At 35.2% G+C, this 25,702-nt stretch overlaps 2 protein-coding genes across 2 annotated transcripts in view; one reads left to right on the top strand and one right to left on the bottom strand.

The window, feature by feature from the left end:
• Positions 1–8,545: 8,545 nt before the first annotated feature.
• LOC118746960 overlaps positions 8,546–25,702 on the top strand; it is a 463,693-nt gene continuing 446,536 nt past the window's right edge. The window contains exon 1 of the mRNA XM_036480954.1: positions 8,546–9,259. Coding sequence (XP_036336847.1) covers positions 9,113–9,259 — 147 coding nt within the window. The 5' untranslated portion in view covers positions 8,546–9,112. The remainder of the gene's footprint in view (positions 9,260–25,702) is intronic.
• LOC118746923 (ryncolin-1-like) lies at positions 12,638–13,860 on the bottom strand. Its single transcript, XM_036480910.1, has 3 exons — positions 13,566–13,860; positions 12,966–13,496; positions 12,638–12,877 (listed from the first exon to the last, which is right to left on the bottom strand). Exons 1-3 carry the CDS (start codon positions 13,778–13,780, stop codon positions 12,724–12,726), a joined length of 900 nt encoding a protein of 299 aa, XP_036336803.1. The 5' UTR covers positions 13,781–13,860; the 3' UTR covers positions 12,638–12,723.

Here is a 25,702-nt window from a genome sequence, read left to right as displayed (position 1 = left end):
AGGGCGTGAGTCCACATCATTTGTGGATTCGTTCTTCGAGTTTGTGTTAAATAAATAAATGAACATTTAACTCAGCGTCAGCGACCCCAGATCAGTCTAAGATTTAGCTTTTTAAAAGAATCTGCTTCGTTTATTCAAAAGCAGCAAAGTTAAAAGAGTTTTTTTGTACATTTTTTAGAAACTTTATCCTGACGGTGTCCTCTCTAAATAGACGATGTTTCAAGTAATATTTTGCACACTTATTTCGGAGCTAGAAAGCCAGTTTTAGGCAGATATTCCAAAGCGCTTGTCAAAAAAGCGTAATTTCACTCCACCCTAATGTACATATATATTTAGGTACTTACTCTCTTAACTCACAAGCCAATTTGTTCGAAAACAAAGAACTCGTTTGACTGTCAACTATTCTAATTGACATGCAAAATTATTTATCAGACTAACAACAAAACACTAATTAGCGCAGTGCTATACTAAATAATAAAACAAATGGGTTATGTATTCGTGTGTTTACATACAAAGTTTGCAAAAGTGCTAACACTTCATACCCTGAGTTCAAATAAATAATATTTGAAAAAAAAATTTCGCACAAAACTTATGTCACATAAAACAAATATTTTATTGTCAACATCAGCAGACATCAAGTTTATTATTGTTGCCATATTTTTACTTCGCAGTTTATAGAAATATTCGTTTGTTTATAGTGAGTAAGGCGCCTTGCCAAAAAAAAAAAATTGTATGTTATGTTATTCATTTATATACATACATACGAGTATATATGTACCTTAGGGTGGTCCTTAATGTAGGATGAAAAATTTTTGTTTCAGATTTCCTAAGCCTCAACCGGTACGTCGATGCTACTATAGTCGAAGATATCACATATAAATTTTGGTCCCGATTGGAGACGGTTAAGGCGTGTCGCACAGGAGTCAAAGTTCGGACTACCCTATGAAGACGTCTCAACCGACTCCAATCGGGACCAAAATTTGAAAATTATATCCTCACTTCAGGAGTATCGATTTTGGGTATTAAATGAAAAAAAATAAAATAAAAATCTTTAAGTTTTTGAGTCCGGTCTTTGAACCCTTTGCGATACGCCTTAACCGACTCCAATCGAAACCAAAATTTATATGCGATAGTTGCGACCGATGTATTAGCGATTGAGGGGTTGAGACTGAAAAAAAATCGTTCATTTCATTTTTTTAAGGACCACCCTAATGTACATGCATATGTGCTCAACGCTAGAAGGTACGAAAATTTGCAGTTTCAAATTTCTATAGTACAAGCCGCATTGAGCGAGTACTCAAAAAAAAGAGTGCATATTGCGAAATATTTTGTGAACGGTTACAAAAAGGCAAATGAGTAAGGCAATTCGTTTCTTTTTTAGAACTGTATGTACACTGTACGAAAAAGATTAATTTCGAAGCAGAAATCGAAAAGTAAGTTTTGTCGTTGAAACCCCTCCCCTCAACCAAGGTTCTCGAAATCGTGCACAATCTTTATCTACCCTGCGGATCTTTACGGTAAACTATAAACTTTGAAGTTGCAATGCCGTTGGAGAAAACCTTTTGACAAAATAGAAGACATCATCCGCCCTGCTAAATTTAAGTTTACAGACTACACGACTTTACCACTCAGATTCCATCGAGGAACGATCAAGTTTTGGAAGCTTGCTCTAACTCAACTTGCTTATATAATATTTACAGTGATGTATACTTGCAAGGACTTTCACATATGTTGCCAGTTCACTGAAGTATTTTTCAAGCTGAGTTGGTAGCTATTAAGGCGCACAAGGGCTGATCTTAACTTAAAATAAGACAGTCGGATGGTCAAATCGCTTTTAAATCTTCAGAATACTGCTTTGAAAAAAAAAAAACAGTATTTGGCACTCATATTTTTGCTAGCTTCTCCTACAATTTGTACACTCAAAGCTTTGCCATTTTTCAGGCAAAAGTACCGGTACTTGCCATATCAACTACCGGTTACAAAGTAAACATACCGCTCTTAGTTCCGGTTGTTAAGTATGAGAACGACACGCAACTTTATGATGAGTTTGTCAATGAAGGTGACAGATTGCCATGATATAGAGTAGCGTGGGCCGAAAATCCGCTTTTTTAGAATTTTGATTGCTAACAGCAAAAATATGGTCCATTATGCTTTAAAAAAATCTGTGTGAAATTTAGAATTTTTTGGTCAATATCCTAGGCTCGCCCAAGTCCATCAAAGTTTAATATGCTCATAAAATAAAAAATCAAATAATTAATAAATTTTTTACTAAAATTGCAATAATCTTCGAAAGTATTAGTCCTACATAATTTGGTATATGGACCTTTTTGAACTTTGATGGGCTTGGGCAAGCCTAGGATATTGGCCAAAAATTTTCAAATTTCACACAGATTTTTTTAGAGCATAATGGACCATATTTTTGCACATATGGTAGTGTGCTATTACCAATCAAAATTCTAAAGAAGCGGATTTTCGGCACACGCTAATATAGAGCCTTTTGAGACAGGACTGTGGTAACCAAATGCGAGTTCTGTGCGTGATTGTTAAGACCTCGTATTTCAATATCGCTGGTGTCATACTTTTGTTGTTCAGTCGGCTGCGATTGTTAAATGTAAACAAAAATAAAATACCGCCCTCTGCATAAACAGGAGTGGGGCTAGTAGTGGCAACATTTTCTTCCATCAGAAGAATAACCACAAAACGTGCTAGTAGACATGCCTAGAATCTAATCAGCCACTAAGTTAGATATTTCGACATTTCGAAATTGGGACTTTCTGCCACCCATAGAGCACCGAGAACAATACCAACGAGTGCTTTTGAAATCAAACTGAAAGTGTCACAAATTGATCTCGAGGAGCAATGCAATAATACAAACAGCATGGCTGCTCGTCTCACTTGGTAGAGAGCATTCCATAGTGGACGAAAAGCGCGTGTTAAAAGGGCAGCCATTCAAGCTGCCCAACTAATGCAGTGTAGTAGTGTATTTCAGGCAGAGATGTTTGCGGAGGTGACCATCAGTGGTGAACAGGGTGGCTCCGTTATAAATATACATATTTATACGTAAAAATTTAATCAAGTATCCATAACTATAATCATTGTTTATTGGTTTTTGTCAAGGCGAATTCATATAAGGTGGTATCGGAAGCACAAAAGCAAGAACTGAACTGTATTTTATGTTCGCTTTCGGTACTCAAATGTCAAAATTTCAGATATTCTTCGCCCAGGGAAGAAGAGGGAAAGTAAATTTCAACACTTTCACTTTCTCACTCACTCATAAGGAACTTTGACACATGGGTACTGAGACGAATCAAATCAGCTGTTCTAGCAATACCACCTTATATAAATTCGCCTTAATTTTTGTCCAAAAATGCTCTAAGAAGCAGAGAAGCAATGCAATGACTAGCTACGAATAGCCACTTGCATGCATATTCTTTTCAGGCCATAAAGGTGAACTAAACGACTACAAGAATAGACTTGGAACACCATCATTGGTCCTTTGAGATACGTAGTGGGTACGATAACTGCTAGGGTAGAGCAAAAAATGTTGTGTGAATACAATACAAGTCAGTCCCGGAGAGCTTCTCAGATATTTAATACAAATTGCGATACTGCCATTCGTACTAGCGTTGTCGGAGAAAGAACACAAAATGATACCAGGCTTACTGAGAGGCTAATATCTAATCAAATCAGGGAAAGCACGGAGCTGGGCGGCAGAAAAACGTTAGTTAACCTTCTGCGCTTATGCTTAGCACTATGCAGAACTCGACCAAAATACCAAGAGGCTACCTATTAAGCTCGAAAAATTGGAAGTTGTCTCAAGAGTGGATTCCCCACTTTCCTTAAATTCGCTAAAGACGCTGGAATCCTAAACGATGTCTGCTATAAGCCGAACTATGGTTCGATCTCCATCTAGTACCGCTAGGCACCAAAATGGTCTACGTGTGGGGAATATCCAGCCTGATAGACCCAACTAATTTAGCTTTCATACCACATACTGTAAAGATTAAAGCATTTTAAAAATTAAAAATTCAATTCTTGAGTAAGACGCAAAAACGCAAAAGCAAATTCTTAAAACATAATTTACGCTACTTATTTATATGTATATGTATAAATCTTAGAAAAATAAGAGAATTTTGAAAGTACACATTCGGGGAAAAAAACTTTCTGTCTGATAGCATTAAATCACAACTTTCTACAGAAATTTAGATTCACTTTTTAATTTATTGAATTTTTAATTTTTCTAACGTGTACCTACGCTTTCCAGCAATTCGCTTCACCGTCAACTACAGATTATCTAATGGCACTGTGTCAGCCACGAAATTCTCATTCTAAACAATGCAATCGAGTGACAACCGCCACTTAAAACACGAGAAACAACAACTACAACCATTCGCATAAATAAAACATAACGATAAACAATAGTAACGGCAGCAACAATCAAATATACAACAACGGCAAACAAATAGCGGCACCAATAGCAACGAACAGTAACAATGAAAATAAGATTCGGAAGAAGTAACCATGAGTAAATGCATACATACATAAATCAGTAAAATGTAGGGCTTCACGTACTCCACTTGCAATAGTCAAACAAACCCACTGTTACCCGCACACCCCACACTCCCTCATCACCACCACTCCTCCTCTCTGCATACTAAAGTCTTACATTCCGAAGGTAGTCAGCTCCGATTTTGCATGCGCTGCACACCGCTGCACATCAATAGGCGGGCGTTTCAATTGGCCTCCGCTACGCTGGTGCGCTACGTACTCGTCCCCATCTACTTACTCGAATTTCGGCCTCCTTTTGCGTGCGTTCCAACGTCTCTTACATAGCGTTGTACTGCTTATGTTTACTTGATTGTTAGGTACTCTAGTTATAGTTGATACTTACTTATTATCAGCTTTATTATTACTTTGCCTATTGGACGTTGAAATATTCTATGTAAGCAGTGCAATATTTACGAGTATGTACATACATACATACATATGTGGGTCCATATGTTTAGTGGTAAATCCGACTTTGTAGTAATCTCATCAGACATTTGAGCGCCGCCGTCGCTTCGGCACCACGGCCCCAATTTCACTGTGCGCGCAGTTTTGCATTCCACGCTCTATTCTACATACTCGTGCATGTTTTGAGGCTCGCGTTTTGTATTGTATGTAGGTAATTGAGAGCATTCGTAGCGCAGACGCCTTTGACGTGAGGCGAGACTTTATTACAAGCGTTTGGTAGGCGAAAGGTGCATTGTGGTATAGTGGTTCTATGTCTTAAGTTAATCTATATCTATATATACAACGGTGCAAAAATAAATAAGGACGCGACATTTTAGCAAATTTTGCCTATTTTTCTTTGGTTTATTTAATTTTTACTATTTCTATAAAAGTATAACTCATTATCTAACAAAAACTATATAAATTTATATTTCAAACTTTGTGCAAGAATTATAAAAAATTTGCAAAATTGTATCTAAATTTTCAAATTTTTAATACAATTTTTTAAAATTGTTTCAATTCAAAAACAATTCCTACTTTTTGCTTTAAGAAATTTCCGATGGGATTCTCAATATAGTCTTCCACCTTATACGAGTCGCTTAAAACTTATTAACCTTCCTACACTTGCCAGTCGCAGGGAAATGCTTGGTATAATTTTTATGGTTAAATTACTGACAGGCTCAATTTCAAGTCCGTCTCTTCTGGCTGATGTAAGCTTTAATGTTCCCTCACGCGTATCAAGACACTTTTGTCCCATATTTCTGAAAGCTTGTAAAACCAATTTTGAATTGCACGACCCACTCCGTTGCTTATGCCAGGATTTTAACTCTCATTCCAGCACGTTTGATATATCAGATCCGCTTTTCAGCATTAAGAAAGCGATACTCTCCTCTCTCAATAAGTGAATTATTGACATAAATACATAAAATCAGCTGATGAATTTAGTTCTGTAGCTGAACAGTTTTAGATCTCGACACTTAACAAACTCCTGCCTATCGTGACTCGGCACAAAAATTTAAAATATTGGTTCCGTACGTCATGCGGACTGCGCCCCTCGTGCGGATGGGCGGGAATGGAGGGTAAAAACCGTTGGGATATTATTATTATTATGCAGTTTTATAACCCAAGCTTTAGGTTGCGAAAAAGTCGAGTTGATATTTGGAAATTTTCTAACACAGTTTTTTTATATGGAAAAAAATGCACATCACACATAAACTAAATATTTCTATATGGGTATCAAACTTAGTAGCTCAAAATATGTTTTTAGGAGGGTTGCCACCTATTTGAAAAATTCAATTAATTAAATTGAAGAGATAAATTAAATATTTATATATATATGGGTATCAAACTAAAGAGGTTTATGAAGGCTTACAGCCGAAACTATTTTTTAGGAGAGTTGCCAACTGGCTGAACAAATTAAAATTATTAAATTGAAAAGTTAAATGAAATATTACAATATGGATACCAAACTAAAGAAGTTTAAGAAAGCTTACTGCTGAAAATGTTTTTTAGGAGGGTTGCCACCTGTTATTTAATTAATTAATCGAATTGAATAGATAAATTAAATATTAATAAATGGGTATCAAAATAATAATAGATAAATTAAATATTAATATATGGGTATCAAAATAAAAACGTCTGAAAGAAAATATTTTTGCGGAGGCTTGCCAGCAGTTTGAAAAATTTAAATTATTAAGTTAATAAGTTAAATTAAATTGTACAATAGGGGTATCAAACTAAAGAGGTTTAAGAAAGTTTTTGCCGAAAATATTTTTGAGCCGGTTGGCCCCCTATTTCAAAAATGTAATTCAATTAAGTTAATAATATAATCTAAATATTACAATATGTGTGTCAAACAAAAGGTATTTACGAAATCTTAGATTTAGAAATATTTTCAATTCTAAAATATAGAAATCAAATGAATCACTACAGATGGCATTAACAAAGGAAGCGGAAGGCCTGGTATGCGTTGGAGAGACAGGTTGACATTTCCAATTGACGTCAGTTAGCACAGAAGAGAAACGACTGGCGTGCTGTCTTGGAGTCGGTCAAAATCGCTTAGGCGGTTACAAGATTGGTACCAAATTAAAAATGTTTGAGAAAGCTTTACGAGACAAACTTTTTGAAAGATTTCCACCTATGCAAAAGCCGAACAATAATAAAAAGATTTTGATGAAGAAATATTTTGCATCATATTATCAAATGGAAACGCAACAACAACAACATGGAAAAATAGTTCTTTACTAAAACGATGAATCCGCCTTTAATTTGACATCAAACGAACGATACAGATCTGATGGCGTGGTGTTAAATTTTTAACGGAAACATCTCCGAACTCGATAGAGAAGTTTCACTTCAAAAAAAGGGTTCGTAATACTTTTCCACCGCCGTAATTACTTCCTGCTATAGAAGCGATTAAAAAAATGTGCCCAGAGTGTCAAGAAAACTGATACCGTTTTCAACGGATTAGCTAAGCTATTTGGTCACAATGGCTAGCTGGCCTAAGCTAACCTAACATCCTTAAGTGGAAAGTTAGGAGATTTCCCCAAAATTGTGAATAAAATTAAGAGTCAGGCCGGGAGTTCTATCCGGATTTTTTTAATATGCGGCTTATCAGGATATTCAAATATACGAATATCCGATTAAAAAGCCCTAATATCCGGATAACAAAATGAATGGGTTTTAACCAGGATAACGTGATTTTATACGTATGCAGGAATATGCGAACGGTTAGCCGGATTTCCGATTACAGCTCTAGTTAGGAGTATAAAATTTCAATACAAACTCTTTGCTACTTTTTGTCCCACTGTACCGTAGCATGACAACAGACAAGCGTCAAGTTCCATTTCACTTTGTCCATGCTTCGCGTATTTTGTTGCCGTATGCGCACACGAACCGAATTATTTGCTGTTTATTATTATTATTACGGCTTTTGACGTTGTTTTTGTTATTGTGATTGTTGTCGAGGGCGTTTGTTCTCATTTTTGTGTTATATTTATTTATTTTGCATGCCAACAAATTCCTCTCTGCCCTACAAATAACAACAACTTTACAGGTACATACATACATATGTATATAGGTGCATACTATCAACAACTAAGACAACAGTAACAACAAAAGCAACTGATTGCATTAAATCCGCTATCAACTTACTACGCTGAGGTTGACAAGCAGCGCAGCATAAAAACGCAAGTGCGTGGGGGAGGTATTAGGGCCGATGTTGAAGCGGGTGATATTGGCGGTAAAATTAGAGAGAGCAGTGAAGCAGGTGCTTTGTTTTGCATTTTGTCAATTAGACTGTCAATCAGTCCCGTCGTCATTTCGACACTTTATCAGCGAGTCAGTTGCGCCAGCCACGCCGCGCTCAGTATTTAGTATGTCAATGAGCCACCCAATGAGGCGGCGGGTAGGCAGCCAGCCCGGCCAGCAAGCCAACAAGCAAGCATGCCATCGCCAGCGACAGTAAATCAACCAACCAATCAACCAACCGCAAGGTAGCGCGGCCAGTTGGCCCAACAGTCACTCAGTAACTTCAGTCAAGTTAAACCGACCAGCCGCAATCGTAAAACACAATCGAAGTAATCGGGTTGAGTAAATTCAAATTGGCGCTGCGTTTCGTTTGCAGGTAATTCGCGGGGAAATTCTGCAATTGAAATAAGGAAGAGGAATGTTCAAATCTACATAAGTGCAAATGAAGGAGTTCTAAGTGAAAGTGTGAAAAAAGTGTGCAATCAATCAAGTGAAGGCAATTAATTACTTAAATCGCCATTTAGATTGATTTGCAAGCGCAAAAATATTATATTAAAGAAAAAGAAGAAAAACGCCTACAATCCAACTACATACATATTAGTAGCGTGGCGTGTTTAAGAGGAAGTAAGTGCAACGAAAATTTAATTTATTTAGTGCATACCAGTGTTTACGCTCCGGTGTTGTCCTTTCGCGCGTGCCGTTTGCGCTTTTGTGTTTGTGTTTTTTTGTTATCCTTTTGTTGAACGTGTGTTCACTATATTCGTCCCGTTTTCGCATGTAATGGAACTTTCGTGTTTGTTCCACATCCAATCCATCATCTTTCCCCTATTTCACTTGTTTATTATCGTGTGTGTGTCTTGTGCTCGTTTCAATGTTTACCTGTCGCCAAGACCGCTTCAATAGCGGTGTTTTATTTCATCGCCTTTTTATGCTGATTTCAACATTTTGCAGTCGTATTGCGATGTCTCTTCGCCGCATCGATTCACTGAAACGTTTAATAGATCGCATTCACAATTGGGTAAGTAGGAAAGTGTTTGGATGTGCGCATAAACCTATTAGTCTTAACCCTTCCAGGACCAAGGGAAAATTAATTTCAAATATTTTAGTGAGTTTTTAGCAGTATATATATATAGAATATGTATATAAAATTCTTTTTTCGAATTGTCTCACATTCATTTAGCTTTTTATTCTTATCAAGAGGTTTTATAGGAAATTAGTAAGTAAAGCTTATCCAAATAAAAATTATATTTTTATGGAAAATTTTAACATTTTTTGTTTGTTTTAGAAATTTTGTGTGTGAAAAATAATTTTAGTGCAAAATTAATAATTCAGAAAAAAAGAGTTCTTCAGGATAAAAATAACTTTACATAAAAAAAAAAAACTAAAGGAAGATTTTTGAGCAAAAAATAATTTTTGCATTCTAAATTATTTATTTTGGAAAAACATTTTTTTGGGAATAAAAGTTAAAAAAAAAATATTTTAGGAAACAAATTCTTTTTGGTCAAAAACTAATTTTCGACGACTTCGGAAAAAAACCATGTAGAAAAAATATTCTTATGAGAAAATGGCTATATATTTTGGAAAAAAACTATTTTCTAGCAAAAAATTATGACATTAATGAAAATCTTTAAGCGTAACAAAGCTAAAAAAATGTTTTTAATCGAAATTAATGAAAATTTTAGCAGAACATTTTTTTTGCAAAAATTTTTTACTCTTTTTTAAAGTAAAAAATTTTGTATTTAACCCTTGATGAATCACATTTTACAATTCAAGTCTTGAGTTTTTTTAATTATAGGCTTATGGTTCTGGGAGGGTTAATATTGTAAACAAATATAAACAGTTCGTAAATGTATACATATGCATATGTATGTACATTAGAGCGGGTCAATTTGTGTGGAAGATTTTTTCGAATATGCGCATATAGCACAGAAGGATGCCACGTGTAATTTTAAGCAAATTCGGAGTTTGCCAAATTGCGATGATATGTTTCTTAGAATTTTGCTGTAAGTAGTGTCGTAAAGAAGGGCTTACAGTTTGTATAAAATGATGCTATAATGTATGGAGAATCCATTTCTGCGCTTACCCTTTTTCTTAAAACTTCCACCAAAGGACGCAAAAGAAAAAATTTGCAAATATTCTTCGAAACTATTTTCGCAAATTGGCAAACAATTTAAAAAAATGGAGTTGACACCATTTCACCTTTAGGTAACGATATATTCAAGGTGAGAACGAATACAGTTTGTAAATAACAGTTTCAAGTTAGTTATTTATATGGGTCAGTAAATATTGAACTGTTCCGATGCACAAAACCAAGTACGGATTATGATTTCGCTATAATAAAGTTCATATAATCGTCGAAGGAGAGCTTAGAGATCTTTAATTTCATCAAATTAAAATTTTTTGTAATAGCGGTTGCCCCTCGGCAGGCAATGGCAAACCTCTGATTGTATTTCTGCTACGAAAAATAGTTTCTCATAAAAATACAATTACCGTTCGGAGTCGATGTAAAACTATAGGTCCCTCCTCTTTGTGTGTCTACATCAAGGCTCATGCCACAAATCGGAGGAGAAGCTCGGTCAAACACTAACATATTTTGTAGGCGACAATCAATTATTATTAGTGTTAATATACACAAATTACTTAGTATCCGCATGCAATTTGTAGAAATCAAAATTACTACAAGGTGCAATATAAGAGGCAATAAGAAATAACGATCGATGAAAGAGAGTCTCTTATGCAGACACACAACGCACAATGGTCTGATAGTGCCAGAAAGTCCTAAATTCGAAATGTGTGGAATATCCAACTAAGTGATTGACTTGATTCTAAACTAGTATGCTAGCAGGCTTTAAGGATTTTTTCATGAGAAAAACTCCTCTAGCAATTATCAAAGGACACATGAAGTTGGTGATGCATGAATAGAATTTTTACGTAAGAACTTGAATACGCATTTCACTGGCTCAAAAATGGTGCTTGAATACTCGGTTGAAACTGGATTTGTCTTCATCTGCAATATCAAGTTTAATAGTATGCAAGAGTGGCGCCAAATCAGATTCCCATAATTTTTTCCTGGTCCTTACAGAGTTAAGGACATTTCTATGATATTAAGCATTTTTACTGTTTTTTTTCTGGAGAGTATAAGAAGCTTGCGGTGCCGTGCGGTGGAGCGTCATTGGTAAAAAAAAACTTTGTACACTTTAAACTAATAGCAAGACAAATTTCAGCTAAATATCGATTTGCACCTTATAAATCAAATTTCATTGAAATCTGATAACTGATCGTCAATTAATAAAATTTTTTATATTTCTCGGTTTAAAAAAAATCTAACTTGCAGAAAATTGCATTGCTGTTTTGGAGGATCGTTACTAGTCCTTGCCCGATTAGTATGCAGATTTAGGATGACTGGGGGTCGTGGTAGTAAAACGATTTGTCCCATCTTTCCGATTTATGTGAAGTGGGCGTGCCAGTCCGCTAAATTCGACCACGTTACCATTTTCAGCATAATTGAAGCACATTTACTACTTTTTGTCACATGGAGCTATTCCACTGTGCAACGCATTTTTAGAGGCGGAATGATTCCAACTCAGGGTGGAAGGCCCAGACCCGAATACTACAACCGCTAAATCTTTTCGCATTCTCAGATCAAATATTTTGTTTATGCCATAATAAATTTGCAATTTTAAAGGTTAAAATTGTATAGCAGCGAAATATATATGTAGCGCTGTACATGTCTCCCATGAAAGGGTAGTTTCCACCATTTGTTTTGATAGTCTGAATAAAATAGCATTTTGGAGGTCGCTAGACGGTTAAAATGTTCTAGAAAATTATTCGCTGGAAAATTCCATTAGGGGTATTCTCAGGCAGTTTACAAAAAAGAAAGACCATTGGAAAAGTTCTTTGATCTCCGCGCACGCCGCCGAATGGTTGTTGGGTTAAATAAGAACAATAATCTTTGGTGACATAAAAGTTTTGCGAAAGAAAGAAATTACCCAAAAAATTGGCTTAAATCCTACAAATAACTCTAGTTTTAAAAATGACAAAAAATTGCTAAACATTTACCTAAAAGCACTTCAATTTTGCTATCTATGACCAACGAGTGGTGCTTCTTTATGTCTGGAATATCTCCGAATCTCCGGAAAGAAGATGATATTTCCACAAAATCCAAGTCCACAGTGGAATTATACCAACTGATGTAATAGGAGCGAGAAGAAAGATATTTAATTCAAAATGTTACGTCATGATCCCAGCTATGGTTACCATACATTATTTGCAAAATGAGTTGCTCGTTTACGGATGTCATGATTCAAGCCCGGTACTTTGTCACTTGAAAACTTAATTTTCATTTATCAAACCGTTTAATTAACGTACATAATTTTTTATTAAAAAAGGTCCCAAATTATGTATGTATGTATGTGTTTATATTCAAAAACTATTAACAAAATCGCCGCGCTCTTTTTTGTTGTTATGACTTCTCGTTTTTCCTTAAAGTGGACAATTTTTCACTGACAGCCGGTTCATACATCTTTCCGTTGGGCGTATCATCATTTGCGCAAATTTCAAGGACTCATACATTTGTATGCCATTCCAAATTACGCCTTGGACGTTATCTTTTTGAGAATAGTCGCCATTCAAGTTGCTGAAACAAAAAAAAAAGGTTGGGAATACATACATAAATATTTGCAAATTTATGCGTGCTATTGCTATGTAAATGCACTTCAATTCACCTCCAATAACAATTGTGATACCACCAAGCTCCTCTGCAAGATTCAGCACAATTTCCATCAGGGCTTGCATCGTTATCTCGATCGAATGTTGTGAATTTTTTACCCTCGTGAGGCTTGAAATAATCTTTAGCATTCCCTTTGTAAGCACCAACGGTTCGCAAAACATAATCTTCCTTTTCGCTACCAATGACGAACAAATCATATTTTGCATAGTACTTTCTGCCATCGAACTTTTCCATTTTTATATACAACTCTTGTTCACAACTTGCGGTTAGAGCGTGCAATTTATCCAAACCAATCCAATAATTGCCAGACAAATTACCAAATCCTTGCTTATATTGTTGCCAATCTCGATAGAAGTCCACATCCGCGCTTACGCGTCGCTGAATGACAATCCAACCGCCAAATTCGGTATCCTCATCACACCACACCTTGAATGGCTCATCCCCAAATCGCTGATATTTTATGGTATAGATGCCACTTTTAAATGAACCAGCGGCTGCTTGTATGCAATTGATTGGTAGACTTTGACTATTGCGCAAGGATAAAGATTTTTAAACAGTAAAGTGTGGTACCTAAGACTGAGAATATCATCCTTACCTTTTTCGCTTATTTTCCAGGCTGAAATTTTCTGCCTGAATTTGCCCCGCAAGTTCTTGCAGTGACTCCAATTGGGTGCCAAACTGTTTAACAACGTCTATTTCTAGATCACAGTTGCAGTCGCAAATATCTTCCAATTCATTGTTTAGACTCGAGCAAGATTTTATAGCGAAAATGAAAAAGAAGTGTACTACTCCAAGCGTTTTGAGATGCATATTTTTAACGGACTACAAAGTTTGCCGATTCGCACAATCGAGAGTGGACAAAGCAATACCTACTGTGTGACTAGCCTGGCATGGAAATTTAATGAAACTTTCGTTCATTTGTTGACAGTGAAGCTCTTTTAAGCATTTTATTTGCATACATTTGCATATACATACATACAAAGTACATATCGTCGGTGATAATGTAAAACGTTCTGTGTCAATTATTACTTTATATGCTTAAGTGATCTTTAGACTGTATCGAAACGCATTTATTAATCGTTCAATTTCATCTTGCAGCCGTGTGCTGTTTTTTCTATGGTCTGTGATGTAGAACGATCTACAGCTGCCATTCGATAAAGGGATACGATTTGAGTGCAAGAAGTAATAGATAACATTCTACGTATAATGTTTTCCAGTATCATCGCTGATATGTCCACTAAACACGTATGCAAATATATACGGAACACCCATTCAATAAGCATACAAATCTTACATTGCTTAACGAAAACATTGCTTGCATGTAAAGGGTGTTTTTTTTTTTTGAATGTAGAACTTCGAGCTGAAATAAGACAATTATTTAGATTATACGATTTCAAACACAAAATTTATTTTATTAGAACTAAATTTTTTTGCTGTTTGGGCATTTAGTTACTTACACTTGCGGCCGCTGTAAGCGGTTTGAGGCAGTGGCGGATCTAGAGTGAAATTTTGGGCTGCATTCGTGGCTGGAAATGTGCGAAGCATACGAAGTAGAGTATTAATAGCAGTCACAAATATATCTGTATCACAATGTTGGGTGTGTCTCGCACAAAGATGCCCTTTGAGTACCGGATCCAATTTACAACTTCCATTGCTGCTCCGAAAATGCTAATTTTGTTCTTAGCCTAAATTTTTATTTTTTTTCATCCTACCAAATCGTTCTATGACGCAGTTAATAAGTACGGTGGTATCTTTTCGAGAATTTGAACCCATCGCGCCACGCAGAGCTGCACAATTTTTCCCCCTGAGAAGCGAGATAAACCTGTGTTACGCTTTGATCTTGCAACTTGAAGAAACGATTTGACTTCAACACCATATTTTTCATTTCTTGCAAAACTAATTGAAATCCCCTCCTATACATCTTCATTGCGTCAACTCTGACTCGTGTCTATTTCCTCATCGGATTCTAATGTGTTGGATATTTTCATAGCTGTTTCTAATCAGTTCTCAAAATGCGCCTATAAATGTAACAAAATCTTCTGGTATGACAGCTAAAAATATTTCTCTCAACACATGTTTTGGTAACTATAACCAAATTATGTATTGAGATAAATACGCTCACTCCATTATATCTGCGTACACCCTGTTTTTTTTTTTAATATTCACAATGTTTTGCAACCTATAACTTTTTTGTTATTTTTGTACAAAAATATGGTTCATTCTATAAATAAAACCATATACTTGCATAAATCAAGATTCCAAACTGTGTACAAAATTAAGGAAAATTTAACGAATTTTCATCAATATATTCAATAAAATTATTAAAAATCAATGCGATTTTTAAGACACTTCAACGTAAGCGCATACGAATCTGCGCTTAAAAATTTTATGGAGCTCAAAGCGACAAACTTTATGTGCGCTTATAAACAGTTGTCGTTAAAATCAAAATACCTTGTTTTGAAATGGAAATTTTCGGTGATTGTTTTTTTTTACACGTTAAGCGTAGATGTATATGCGTGTAAAAAAAAACACAGCTATTGTTATACTATAAAACTGCATACCATAATTTTGTTAGAAAATCTGAGTAAAAAATGTACAATTTTGATGAAAATTGGTTTAATTTCCCTTAATTAACCGACTTCACAAAATGGAGAAATGTTATCAATTCGTCTGAATATTTTTTTTATGTATGTTCTTTTTTAAAGAAAAAGTGTTACCGCATAGGTGGTCCTATTTTAATTTGGTTTAAATCCGATCATTGGATCATGAAGAGATTAACGATAATCTTAAATATGTATATGAGAATTGAAGTCGGTTTTCTTTTTGCTTACAAATTTTTTAGTTTGAAACTTTGATTGATATAGTTTTGTGTATAACATAAACCATGTATTTGTAAAAAAATAACATAAAAAAATATAGCTTGCAAAACATTGCAAATATTAAAAAAAATCAAAAGGTGTACGCAGATATAGTGGAGTGAGTGTATATTTATATAACTTTTTTCTGTGTGAAGAAAATGAACACAAAACTCTGTTGGGTCCGCTAGGATATATAAGGTCCATTCAAACTCAAAGAATTGTTACAAATTGTTACTAGTAGATACTTGCAAGTTTTTACTGGAGATGCATTCAATAACCTAAAAAATTTGCAGGAGAGAACGAATTCGCAAAAACCCTAGAGAGCTGCAAATTCTTGCAAGTAAAAATTTTACCAGCAGTAATTTGCAGCAGTCAAAAAGTAAGGTTATGTTTCAAATTTAAATGTAAACAAAGTGTTTAAGAGGCTGATTTGATGAAACATATTTAGTGAAATGAAAATATTGATAACCAATTTAAATGTAATCTATATTTTTTTTTATTTTTATGACGATGGAAACTATTCCCAAAAGAAAAAAAAATATTAAAAAGAAAATTTCGCGCCAAAACTCAACGGTCAGAAAGTGTCAAAATGACGGTAAGTTGCAAGTTTTTACTAGTCTTGCGTTCAATAACTTTTTCTGATAATTTTCTCTTGCTCTCAATTTTACTCTCTATTTTCCTTTTATGCTCTCGCTGCAAGTACTTATTGAAAAAGTTATTGAATGAACGTATATTTATATCTAGAAACTACAAATTGTACTACTGTATTATTGTTGTCTTACTTTCTTACTTTTGCCAAATTAATGGAAAAGAACAAAAGGTCGTAGTTATTTTATATTTTTTTTGGGTTTCCATATTCGCATTGCAGAAAATTTGCCTCGCCGCTTTGATAGTTTTCTGCCACTGATTTCTGATTCGAATAAAATTAAATACTGTTAAAAGTTTATTTTTTTCGCTCTTTTGCTTGCATTCCTAGTTGCTAACAAGCCAGTCGAGTTTTTATGCTGAGTGCAGTCCTTGGTAATCAAAGTGAAAAAATTTACATCCAACAATTAACTTAATTGATTTTTTTATGCGATTAAATAGTATATATTTTTTCACTTTCAAACTTCTTAGGTATACACATACATACAAGTCCTGGTGCAGACATATCTTCGCATATAATATATATATATTGCATACAAAGCACAGAAAAATTAAAAATGCAAAGTCTCTTTGTAGTACGCGGCAGTAAATACTCACATACGGGGGCATTTTAAAAAGTCAGTGACTTTTTGAATAAAATATATATTTTCGGCAAAAAAACGCTTTATTTATCAACATAGTCTCCTTTTAGCTCGATACATTTAGTCCAGCGTTATTCTAATTTTTTAATTCCTTCCAAATAATAGGGTTTTCAAGATCCTCAAAATAAGCGCTTGTTTCAGTGATGACCCCTTCATTCGACCCATATCTCTTACCGCCCAGCCATTTCTTTATGTTTAGAAACAGCGAATAGTCGCTGGGGACTAAGTATGTTGAATATGGTGGTTGGAGTAGAAGTTCGCAGTCCAATTGATGCCTTTAGTCTATGGTGACCAGACACGTGTGTACACGGGCCTTGTCCTGATGTAACAGCATTTTTTCTTTTCCAAATGCGTTCGTTTTGCTTCAAATCCATGTAGACTCTGCTAAAAATCTCTGAATAATATTCGACAGTGATCGTTTTGCCCTTTTCAAGGTATTCAATGTGAATGACAATGTGCATCTCAAAAAGCTGCGGCCATGCCCTTATTGGTCTTCTTTGATACACTTTTTAATTGTTCCTTGCCTCTGGTGTATTGTGGTGGATTCATGTTTCGTCGTTCGGATTTCGACTGAACATCGCCAAATAATCCTTTGAAGTTGTCTCACGGTTGCTTTTATAATCGAGTGTAAGCAAGCGCGGTACCCAATGTGATGCACCTCCTCAGTTCAGATGCCTACAGCCTCTGCTACCGCACACACTTTCATTATCCGATCGTCCAATATAATTCCACTGATTTTATCGACGATGTAAGGCGTGACGCCCCCCTTTTGGACGACCTGAACGTTCGGAGTCGCTTGTGCTGGTACGACCACAACGGAACTCAGTAAACCACTTTATAGCCATTGAAATTGATGGTACAGAAACCCCACTGCCCCACTTAGCATGCCTTTCGCTGCTTTCGATAATGTTTATCAACAAACGAAATTAATTTTTTTTCCATCTTGGTTAAAATTTACGACTGTGAGACACAAACTAAATGTCAAAGCTTACTCAAAATTCCCCAGCAGTTTTGCGTTTAAAGTTACTGCGCGGAAAATTAAAAAAGTCACTGATATTTCAAGTTGACCTCGTCTTTTTACATTTTTTTTGTGCAATCAAATATGTGTATATATGTACATTAGGGTGGACCAAAAATGCATGTGAAAAAGTAAAGTCGGAATTTTAATGCTCTCACCCCTTGGAAAAAACTTTACCTCTGTCTTGTTTTTATTTTGAAATAGAAAACCATTTAGAAGTCGCTCAAAGCGCTCAAAGTTGTCCATGTATTTTACATGGGAAAAAAACAACATTTTGTAGAAACGATATAGAATTCTTGAAAATCAATATTTTTCGATCGGAAACCTCCGTTTCTCTTTAGGAGACTCCCATTCAGTGTTGCTGTTGTGCGACTAAAGGGGTAATATTACCCTTTTTAAGAGCCAATACCCTTTGACCCGACTTTTTTAAAATTTTGATTTTCTTACCCTTTTCCAAAATTATATTCGACTTTTGCCCCTCTCAGAGATTTTTTGTTAACAAAACCATGCTATTAGAAAATATTTCCTCCTGTAAGTACGAAAAAATGCATCACTTATAACTTCTAAAGGAAATGCAACTCTTCTCCTTGCAGCAACCAGATTTATGTGTATGTTTGCAGCCCTGTTTTGTGCGAAGCTTGTCCCACTATTTTCTTTTCAATTCAAAATTCAACAGATTTATTCTTCTACTAGTAAAGAAAAGCAAAAATAATATGATGGCCCTTTTTTCGTTAATAACGCCTTTTTGCGACTTTCTGAATATTCTCAACGGCAACACTGCTCCCATTAATAATACCCAATTGTTTATGTAACCAATTTTTTTATTCATAGTAACTATAGATCCACCAAACACCTCTAAGAATACAATGAGTGACCCATTTGATGTTTTTAGAGGTCCTATAAAAACAGTTGTTAATAATTAGGTATTATTATTGGAAGCTTCCTGAAGAGAAGCGAAGTTTCTCGATTGAAAAATATTGGTTTTCAAGAATTCCATACAAAATACATGGAAAAATTTGAGCGCTTTGAGCGACCTCTAAATATTTTTTGATTTCGAGCATTAAAATTCTGACTTTACTTTTTTTTTGGCCACCCTAATGACATTCTAGTACCGCTAACTGCGTCAACTAGCGTGACTAGTGGCAATTCTTTCGCTGATTTAGTGCAATGACTTTTCTACCCTTAATCATGACAAGCTATTCTGGCCGAGAGCGTTGAGTGCAAATATCCTTTTGACTATCGTTTTAACGCCTTCCATATATGTATATACTTCCGTGTACACATTTACATACATACATATATATGTACTTAACATTTGCTCCTTCACGACGCGGCAGCTATTAAAACCTGTGTCTATGCGCGCAGACAGTCGGCCATCAATTTCCGTTTAGCAAAATTTGCCTTTCAAGGTGCGGCTGGCCGACAACTCCTGCGAGCGACATTTATTCCAGAGGGAGTATTGTAAATAGAAAGTGCTTAAAAAGAGCATTACTTGTATGCGTTCGGAGTGAATGGAATTATTTTTGATGGATTCCGCGAATGCCCCCACTGTATTTTTGATTCGGATTTATTTCCCACCCAAAAAGACGTCACTTATAAAAACAACTCCATTACTTAAGAATATTAAAATTAAATTAGTGAAATTTTTTTTATTACTTTCGAGTCGGCAAAAATTGAAAATATTTGGCATTTTTTGTAATTCTTTTTCGTAACGCCTATGCAAACAGAATTCGAATTTTTGTTATTTTGTTCGTTTATTTTTTTTTTGTGTCGGTTGGTATGCCAATTGGTGTTAATTCGATGCGGCCAGCTGATGTGCAACTATTGCAAATTCCAGGCAATGCGATGCGCCGCAAAAGCGATATAAAAAAGAAAATGAAAAATGTAAAAAATGAAAACAGTAACGAAAGCATCAACACACAATTCGTAGACGGCATAGTAACGAATGAGTGAAAACAATGTGGGTGCCGCCGCTTCGGTTGCACGTTGAATGCATGCAAATTTTTGAATTTTTAAAATGCCGTTAATAATGCAAAGACAAATAAACACTCTCATAGATATACATGATGCGAAAAAAATCAGATACAACGAGTAGTGGACATACTTTTGATTTAATGGCATAGGCAGTGCTTGAAAAAATCAATAGCCATAATTGAAAGTTAAAAAAAAATTGCAAACGAACCGTTGTGGCATAGTAAATAGGCAATAAAAGTTGAAAAGTAATAAGCTTTGTATTCCGAAGGATAAGTTTTAAAGGTAATTAATAATTTTTAAGTTTCAAAACTTATACAGATAATAAACTTTTCACAGTACATAGACTGTAACTGTAAACTGAATATACCATGAACTTCAGACAAGCTTAACCTGCGGTGTGCGACGAAATAGCTGGTACTCTCGCAAAATGTGGACCCAATTGTGGTCCACTCAAGGGATGCACAGCGAAGCGTCTAAGAAGGTCGGAGGACTTTAGATTTATAAATTCCTCTCGTTAAAACTCTATCAGTGGATACCTGATGGAACACTGCAAGGCTAAGGTGAAGTCTCCGCGGCTTTCTAAGGTGACGAAATAGAGGTTTTGTGAGCTAAGAAAACTCCAAAGTAATAATATACACTTGCCCATATACTATACATAAGTTGTATTAGGTTTATAAACCTTGTAGTACGAATAGCTTCTAAGTCCAGAATCTGGTACATGACACCTTCTAAAGTGCTTAACTTTATGAATAGCCTATGTTAGGTTAGGTTAAAGTGACTGCCTTCACACAACGTAGTTAGTTATTCAATGTCTGGTTATCACTCCCTCCCAGTTAAAAATCATTATCGACAATTTCGACCTCAAGCGCCACTCAGATGGAGTGGGCTGATTGTGATACCAATTAAGATTCTGTATTCGAACCTATCCGTTCACCGAGAAATAGGTCCAGTTGGTTAGGTTAACAAAGTGCGAGAATTCATTCGGACAAAGAAATGAGCTTCTTCTCGCCCACAAAAGGGCAGGGCTGTGATAGAGTATGAGTGTTCCACACTCTCGATTTCGTCCATGATGACTTTGTTTGTTGTTCTAGCATGGGCCTGGGCGCTGGATTGACTCAACGTTGACTCAAATAACACGAGTCATTGCGGGGTTAGAATGGCACTAATATGGTCTTTGTGATAGGGTCGTTTGAGGGATATATTCAGGGACTCTGGAAAATATTCTTCCAAATGACTGTAGAGCTCAGCGGGCAAAGGTAGCTGCCGTTCAGAAAGCAGTCGATTGGCTCGAGAAGGCAGGTCAATAACTTCTCTGATTTGCAAGTGGAAATTAGGATTTTAGGTTCGCTCAAAACGAGCTCAAAGGTAGAGGTAGATTACGAGGCCACTCTTTTGGTTGTGTCTGATTATTGCCTAGTCTGAGTGCTACATATAAAAGGCCACAGGTATTTTTCTCGAAACTATGTTGCGGAGGGATACCCACGAATCGATCTAACCGAGGCCAGATGACATTTATATCAGGTCAGCCAGCACTGTAAAAACCAGTTTTTTTGCGCGAAGGCGAACCAAAGAAGTTCACAAGACTGCAGCTCTTAATTGCAGTGTGCGTTTAGGCAGATCACAGCCCGATTAGAATACATGCGGTGAAACTTAAGAAACCTACTCCGCACTATCTATTTGGCTGTCCAGCTTTTGCATGGCTGTGGTTTGGTAGAAAATTCAGCTCAGTCTAACCGACCACAGTATCGCAGCAGGCGTAGGTAGTACGCAGAAGATGGGAAAGCGAGCAAAGATATCAACATACCCTTTGACAGGGACCACCTTTATCGCATCGCAAACGATGTCGCCCCAAAGCTGATGTCAGACTGCCTTCAGCTTTTAATACCAATCCAGATACCGTGTTTACCTAATTTAGATCACAGTACGATCACGGACAGGAAAAAGGCTGAATAGGGACTCTAAGGCAGATAATTTTGTTTTGGGCTGCCAATAAGAAATGTTATTCGCTCTATCTAGCTGGCCACGTCAGGGTAATGAAACATTTGTCATACCTGGGAGTTGTATGTTCTGACTAGTGAAAATTTCGTTACGAGACCATTGAGACGCTAAAGCTATATACAAGCATGGGACCTAACTGACACTTCGTTGGGGAATCTCGCCTGACTAAGGACTAGAAACTTTACCCCACTGTAAGAAAAAATTGTGATGAGATGGATCCAAATCTCTTTGGAGTTTGAGTACACGTACCTACATATAGTATATGTAAGTAAACTAACGTTTGGCCAAATTACGATACAAACATTTCTTTCATTGCCCATACTTTTCATGTGTCTTCAAGCATTAGCATTCTATAACTAAAATCCTTAAGTACTCAATACTTTTGCTCCCCCATTATTTTTAGCCCTTAAAATGTATTTAACGCGAATGTCACAAAATGCAACAATTGCTATCTATCTGTCTATCAGTTAAGTTGTCAGAGTATTGTAGACTGCAACTGGCTGTTGACAAGCGAATTCACACAATTGTCAGTAGGCGGCGAAAACCAGAATAAAGATAAGGCAAATATAAATTGTTTTCTTTTTTTTTTACTTTAGCCAAAAGTCATATTTCCCACCCTTCTAATTGGTATGTTAAGACAATATTATTCACACACAATGAAATTTATATTAAACGAATTAAGTGAGGGTTCCGAGCAGAAAAGTCGGAAAAACTACTTTTATAAGCAATTTACTAAAAGCTTTACCTGAGGGCTGAAACTACATAAAATTGTATATATGTGTGTATGTACATACATAAATATTTTTTTTATCTTTTGCATGTAGATTTTGTGATAGTGACAGTAATTTTTTTTTTTTGGTTATAGTTTAGTCCCGGACTATTTATAAGCGACATGAAGAATGATGCGACTAGCTAGCGCAATGTCAAATGGATTTTGATAAAAAAGAAGTTTGTGAAAGTATTACCCAGTAAAGCGCTCAATGAGTTTTATAAGAAAGATACTTCTTCGGGGTTTATAAGAAGTGCTCGTATCTACCCAGGTTAGTTTTTTTTTTGTGTTAAATTATTAATTGGAAAGTTTATAGATGCTAAATTTAGGTACCAGAAAACGAGCTAAATCGCTCAGAAAGTTTCCAATGAACGATTTTCTGAATTAATTACTGTTTTTACTATTAAATGAAAATAAAAATACATCTCATATTAAAGAACTGTCTTAAAGCTTCTGTTAGGATCAGGGACGATAATCACAAATTTATTCAGCATTTAATCATTATTTTTATAATTTTTTATTTATTTTTTTTGCTTATAATAATAATTATGTAGTTTTATTTTTTTATTTATCAGGTATTATTATAATTTGATTTGTATTTTTTCACTCAGAGATAAAAATTATTATTTCAAGTTTTATTTTTTAACTCAAAAATAATGATTATTTAAAAAACTTAAAAGGTAATATAGACGCAACCAAACTAAATTTTGACCTGCAAATTTTGACATTTATTCCCTTTATTTTAGTGTCGCTGTCTATGTATGAAGTGAGAAAACAACACTCAGTAATAATTGCTATATCTGAGCGATATATCGAGCCCTAATCGCCAAAATAACGTAAGCGCCATTTTTTTTTAATTTAATTTTTGATGCAGAAATACATCTAGATGCCCTAGGAATATTTCTGCATCAAAAATAAAATTTTGAAAAAAATTTCGCTTACGTTATTTTGGCGGTAGGGCTCGACATATGATGTGGCCATCTATTTTGTTTGTGATATCTATAAATGTAAATGTTACTAAAAATATGCAAGAAAGTATGGGGAAATATTTTCTTGCCGAGTCATGCCATTAGGTATGTACATATGTATGTATGTAGACACCGGTAAAAAAGATAATATTGCTAAATTACGTAATACTTATCGTTAACAATTTCAATAAATACGTCCATGTGCTAAAGTTCTCCATAACCATTTCATTATGAACATAACATTATCGAAAATAAAGTCGATAAACCATCGATTATGGTATCCTTCAATTTTTATGCATAACTAACCTCTCGATTGTGATCAAATAATTTCCGTAATAGACTCCCTGGCTTACTGGGTTAATTCCTGCATTAGGTTTACGTATGCATGTATGTACATAAGTTTTATGTAGTTCTGTTAAGGGCTGTTCAAGGAAACAAATTAAAAGGATTTCGCCCGCTCTCTTGTCCATTCATAGGTGTGTTATGTTATTTTACACTAACTTTGTCGCAATGTTGTCGCGGCTGTTGTACTATGTATAAATCGAATACACAGATACCAGTATGTATGTATTTAGTGCAACGCAGTGCAGGTTTTTACGATAACTAAAACGGCAACGCCTTTTTAACAATTCATTAAACTTTTGGCTCACATGATTGTTTAGTACCGTGGCGTTGGTGTTGTTGTTGTTGCTATTGTTTTTGTTTATTTAGTTAGTTGTGGTTTATGTATATGTTAGTATGTGCCTATATTCATGGCTTTGTGCGTTATTATAGACACTTTCGTTCGCAGCTATACTTGTTGTTGTTATTTGAGTCATTCTCGCCTGCTTGCTGGGCATGTCATTTTACCTGCTGCCTGCATTCGCTATTTATTCATTCATTCATTCATTCATATACATACATATGTAGATATCTTTGCAGTTCATACCGCTTTACTCATGCGCCAAATTCATTCATGCATTCATAGATATTCGGGTGCTACGGCGTACAGTGGGATTTCGGCGGAAAAAATTCAGTTTTTTGAACAGTCAATTCTTTTAAGTATTGCAAGATTTAGCATTGTAAAAAAAAAATATTTGAATAGAAGAATTCATTATAACTGTTTACGAAATTGACAATTTTTTACAAAATAAAAGTAACAGAAGTCATAAGAATTTTATTCAGCTGATTGGGACTTTTGTTAAACTGAGCAATGTGTTTTTTTACTAACTTTTTTTGATTGGTTTTGTTGTAGGTTCATATGAAAACATAGCATTTACTTGTTCAAATAGAGAAAAAATCAATGCAAACGACCAAATGTTTTAATAAATATAACACCGTGCGACAAAAAATAAAAAATGTCGATACACACGAAGCAATCGATATACTCACGAAACTGCGGGCCTAATATAGTAAAACGGTGCTTTTAGTTTTTCACTCGGATGTCAGGAACTTTTTTATGGGCTTTGTAGTTTCAAAGATACGACTAATTCCAAAAATGATTTAAAAAATTCAGTGCAATGTATATTAACAATGTGGCTATCAATTGAAAGAGAAAATTCTGTTGAATTGAAGATAATTAACTAAAATTTTTTGATTAGCAAGGACGAATAGATACTGAAAATGCCCTTCTAATTAATTTTGTATTTTTAAGCTAACAAAGTTAGAAGCACGAAATGCAGGGATGTAGTCGATTGTATTTTTGCAAAAATAGTTATCGCAAATTTTCAAGGAAATTCAAAGATAAAATTTTAAAAAGACATATTCAATAACCACTCGCCTTTATGCACCAAAAAAATCTGCTGTAATTCTACAGCATTTTCTCTTTAATTTGATACCCATACTGTGTTTCTACCTTGCACTGAACTTTTTTCAAAATTTT

Source organism: Rhagoletis pomonella, unplaced genomic scaffold (assembly GCF_013731165.1).
Source record: "Rhagoletis pomonella isolate Grant_MI unplaced genomic scaffold, Rhpom_1.0 Rhpom_scaffold_00011, whole genome shotgun sequence".
Classification (NCBI taxonomy): domain Eukaryota; kingdom Metazoa; phylum Arthropoda; class Insecta; order Diptera; family Tephritidae; genus Rhagoletis; species Rhagoletis pomonella.
Note: the sequence above shows the minus strand (reverse complement) of the source record. Positions and strands in the feature narration are given on the sequence as shown.

Excerpts from the sequence above, each read along its gene's own strand:
- LOC118746923 (XM_036480910.1), bottom strand. The coding sequence starts at position 13,780 with ATGCATCTCAAAACGCTTGGAGTAGTACACTTCTTTTTCATTTTCGCT. Across the intron at positions 13,497-13,565 it reads CTGGAAAATAAGCGAAAAAG|TCAAAGTCTACCAATCAATT; the intron begins GTAAGGATGATA and ends CTTGCGCAATAG. Across the intron at positions 12,878-12,965 it reads TATCACAATTGTTATTGGAG|CAACTTGAATGGCGACTATT; the intron begins GTGAATTGAAGT and ends TTTTTGTTTCAG.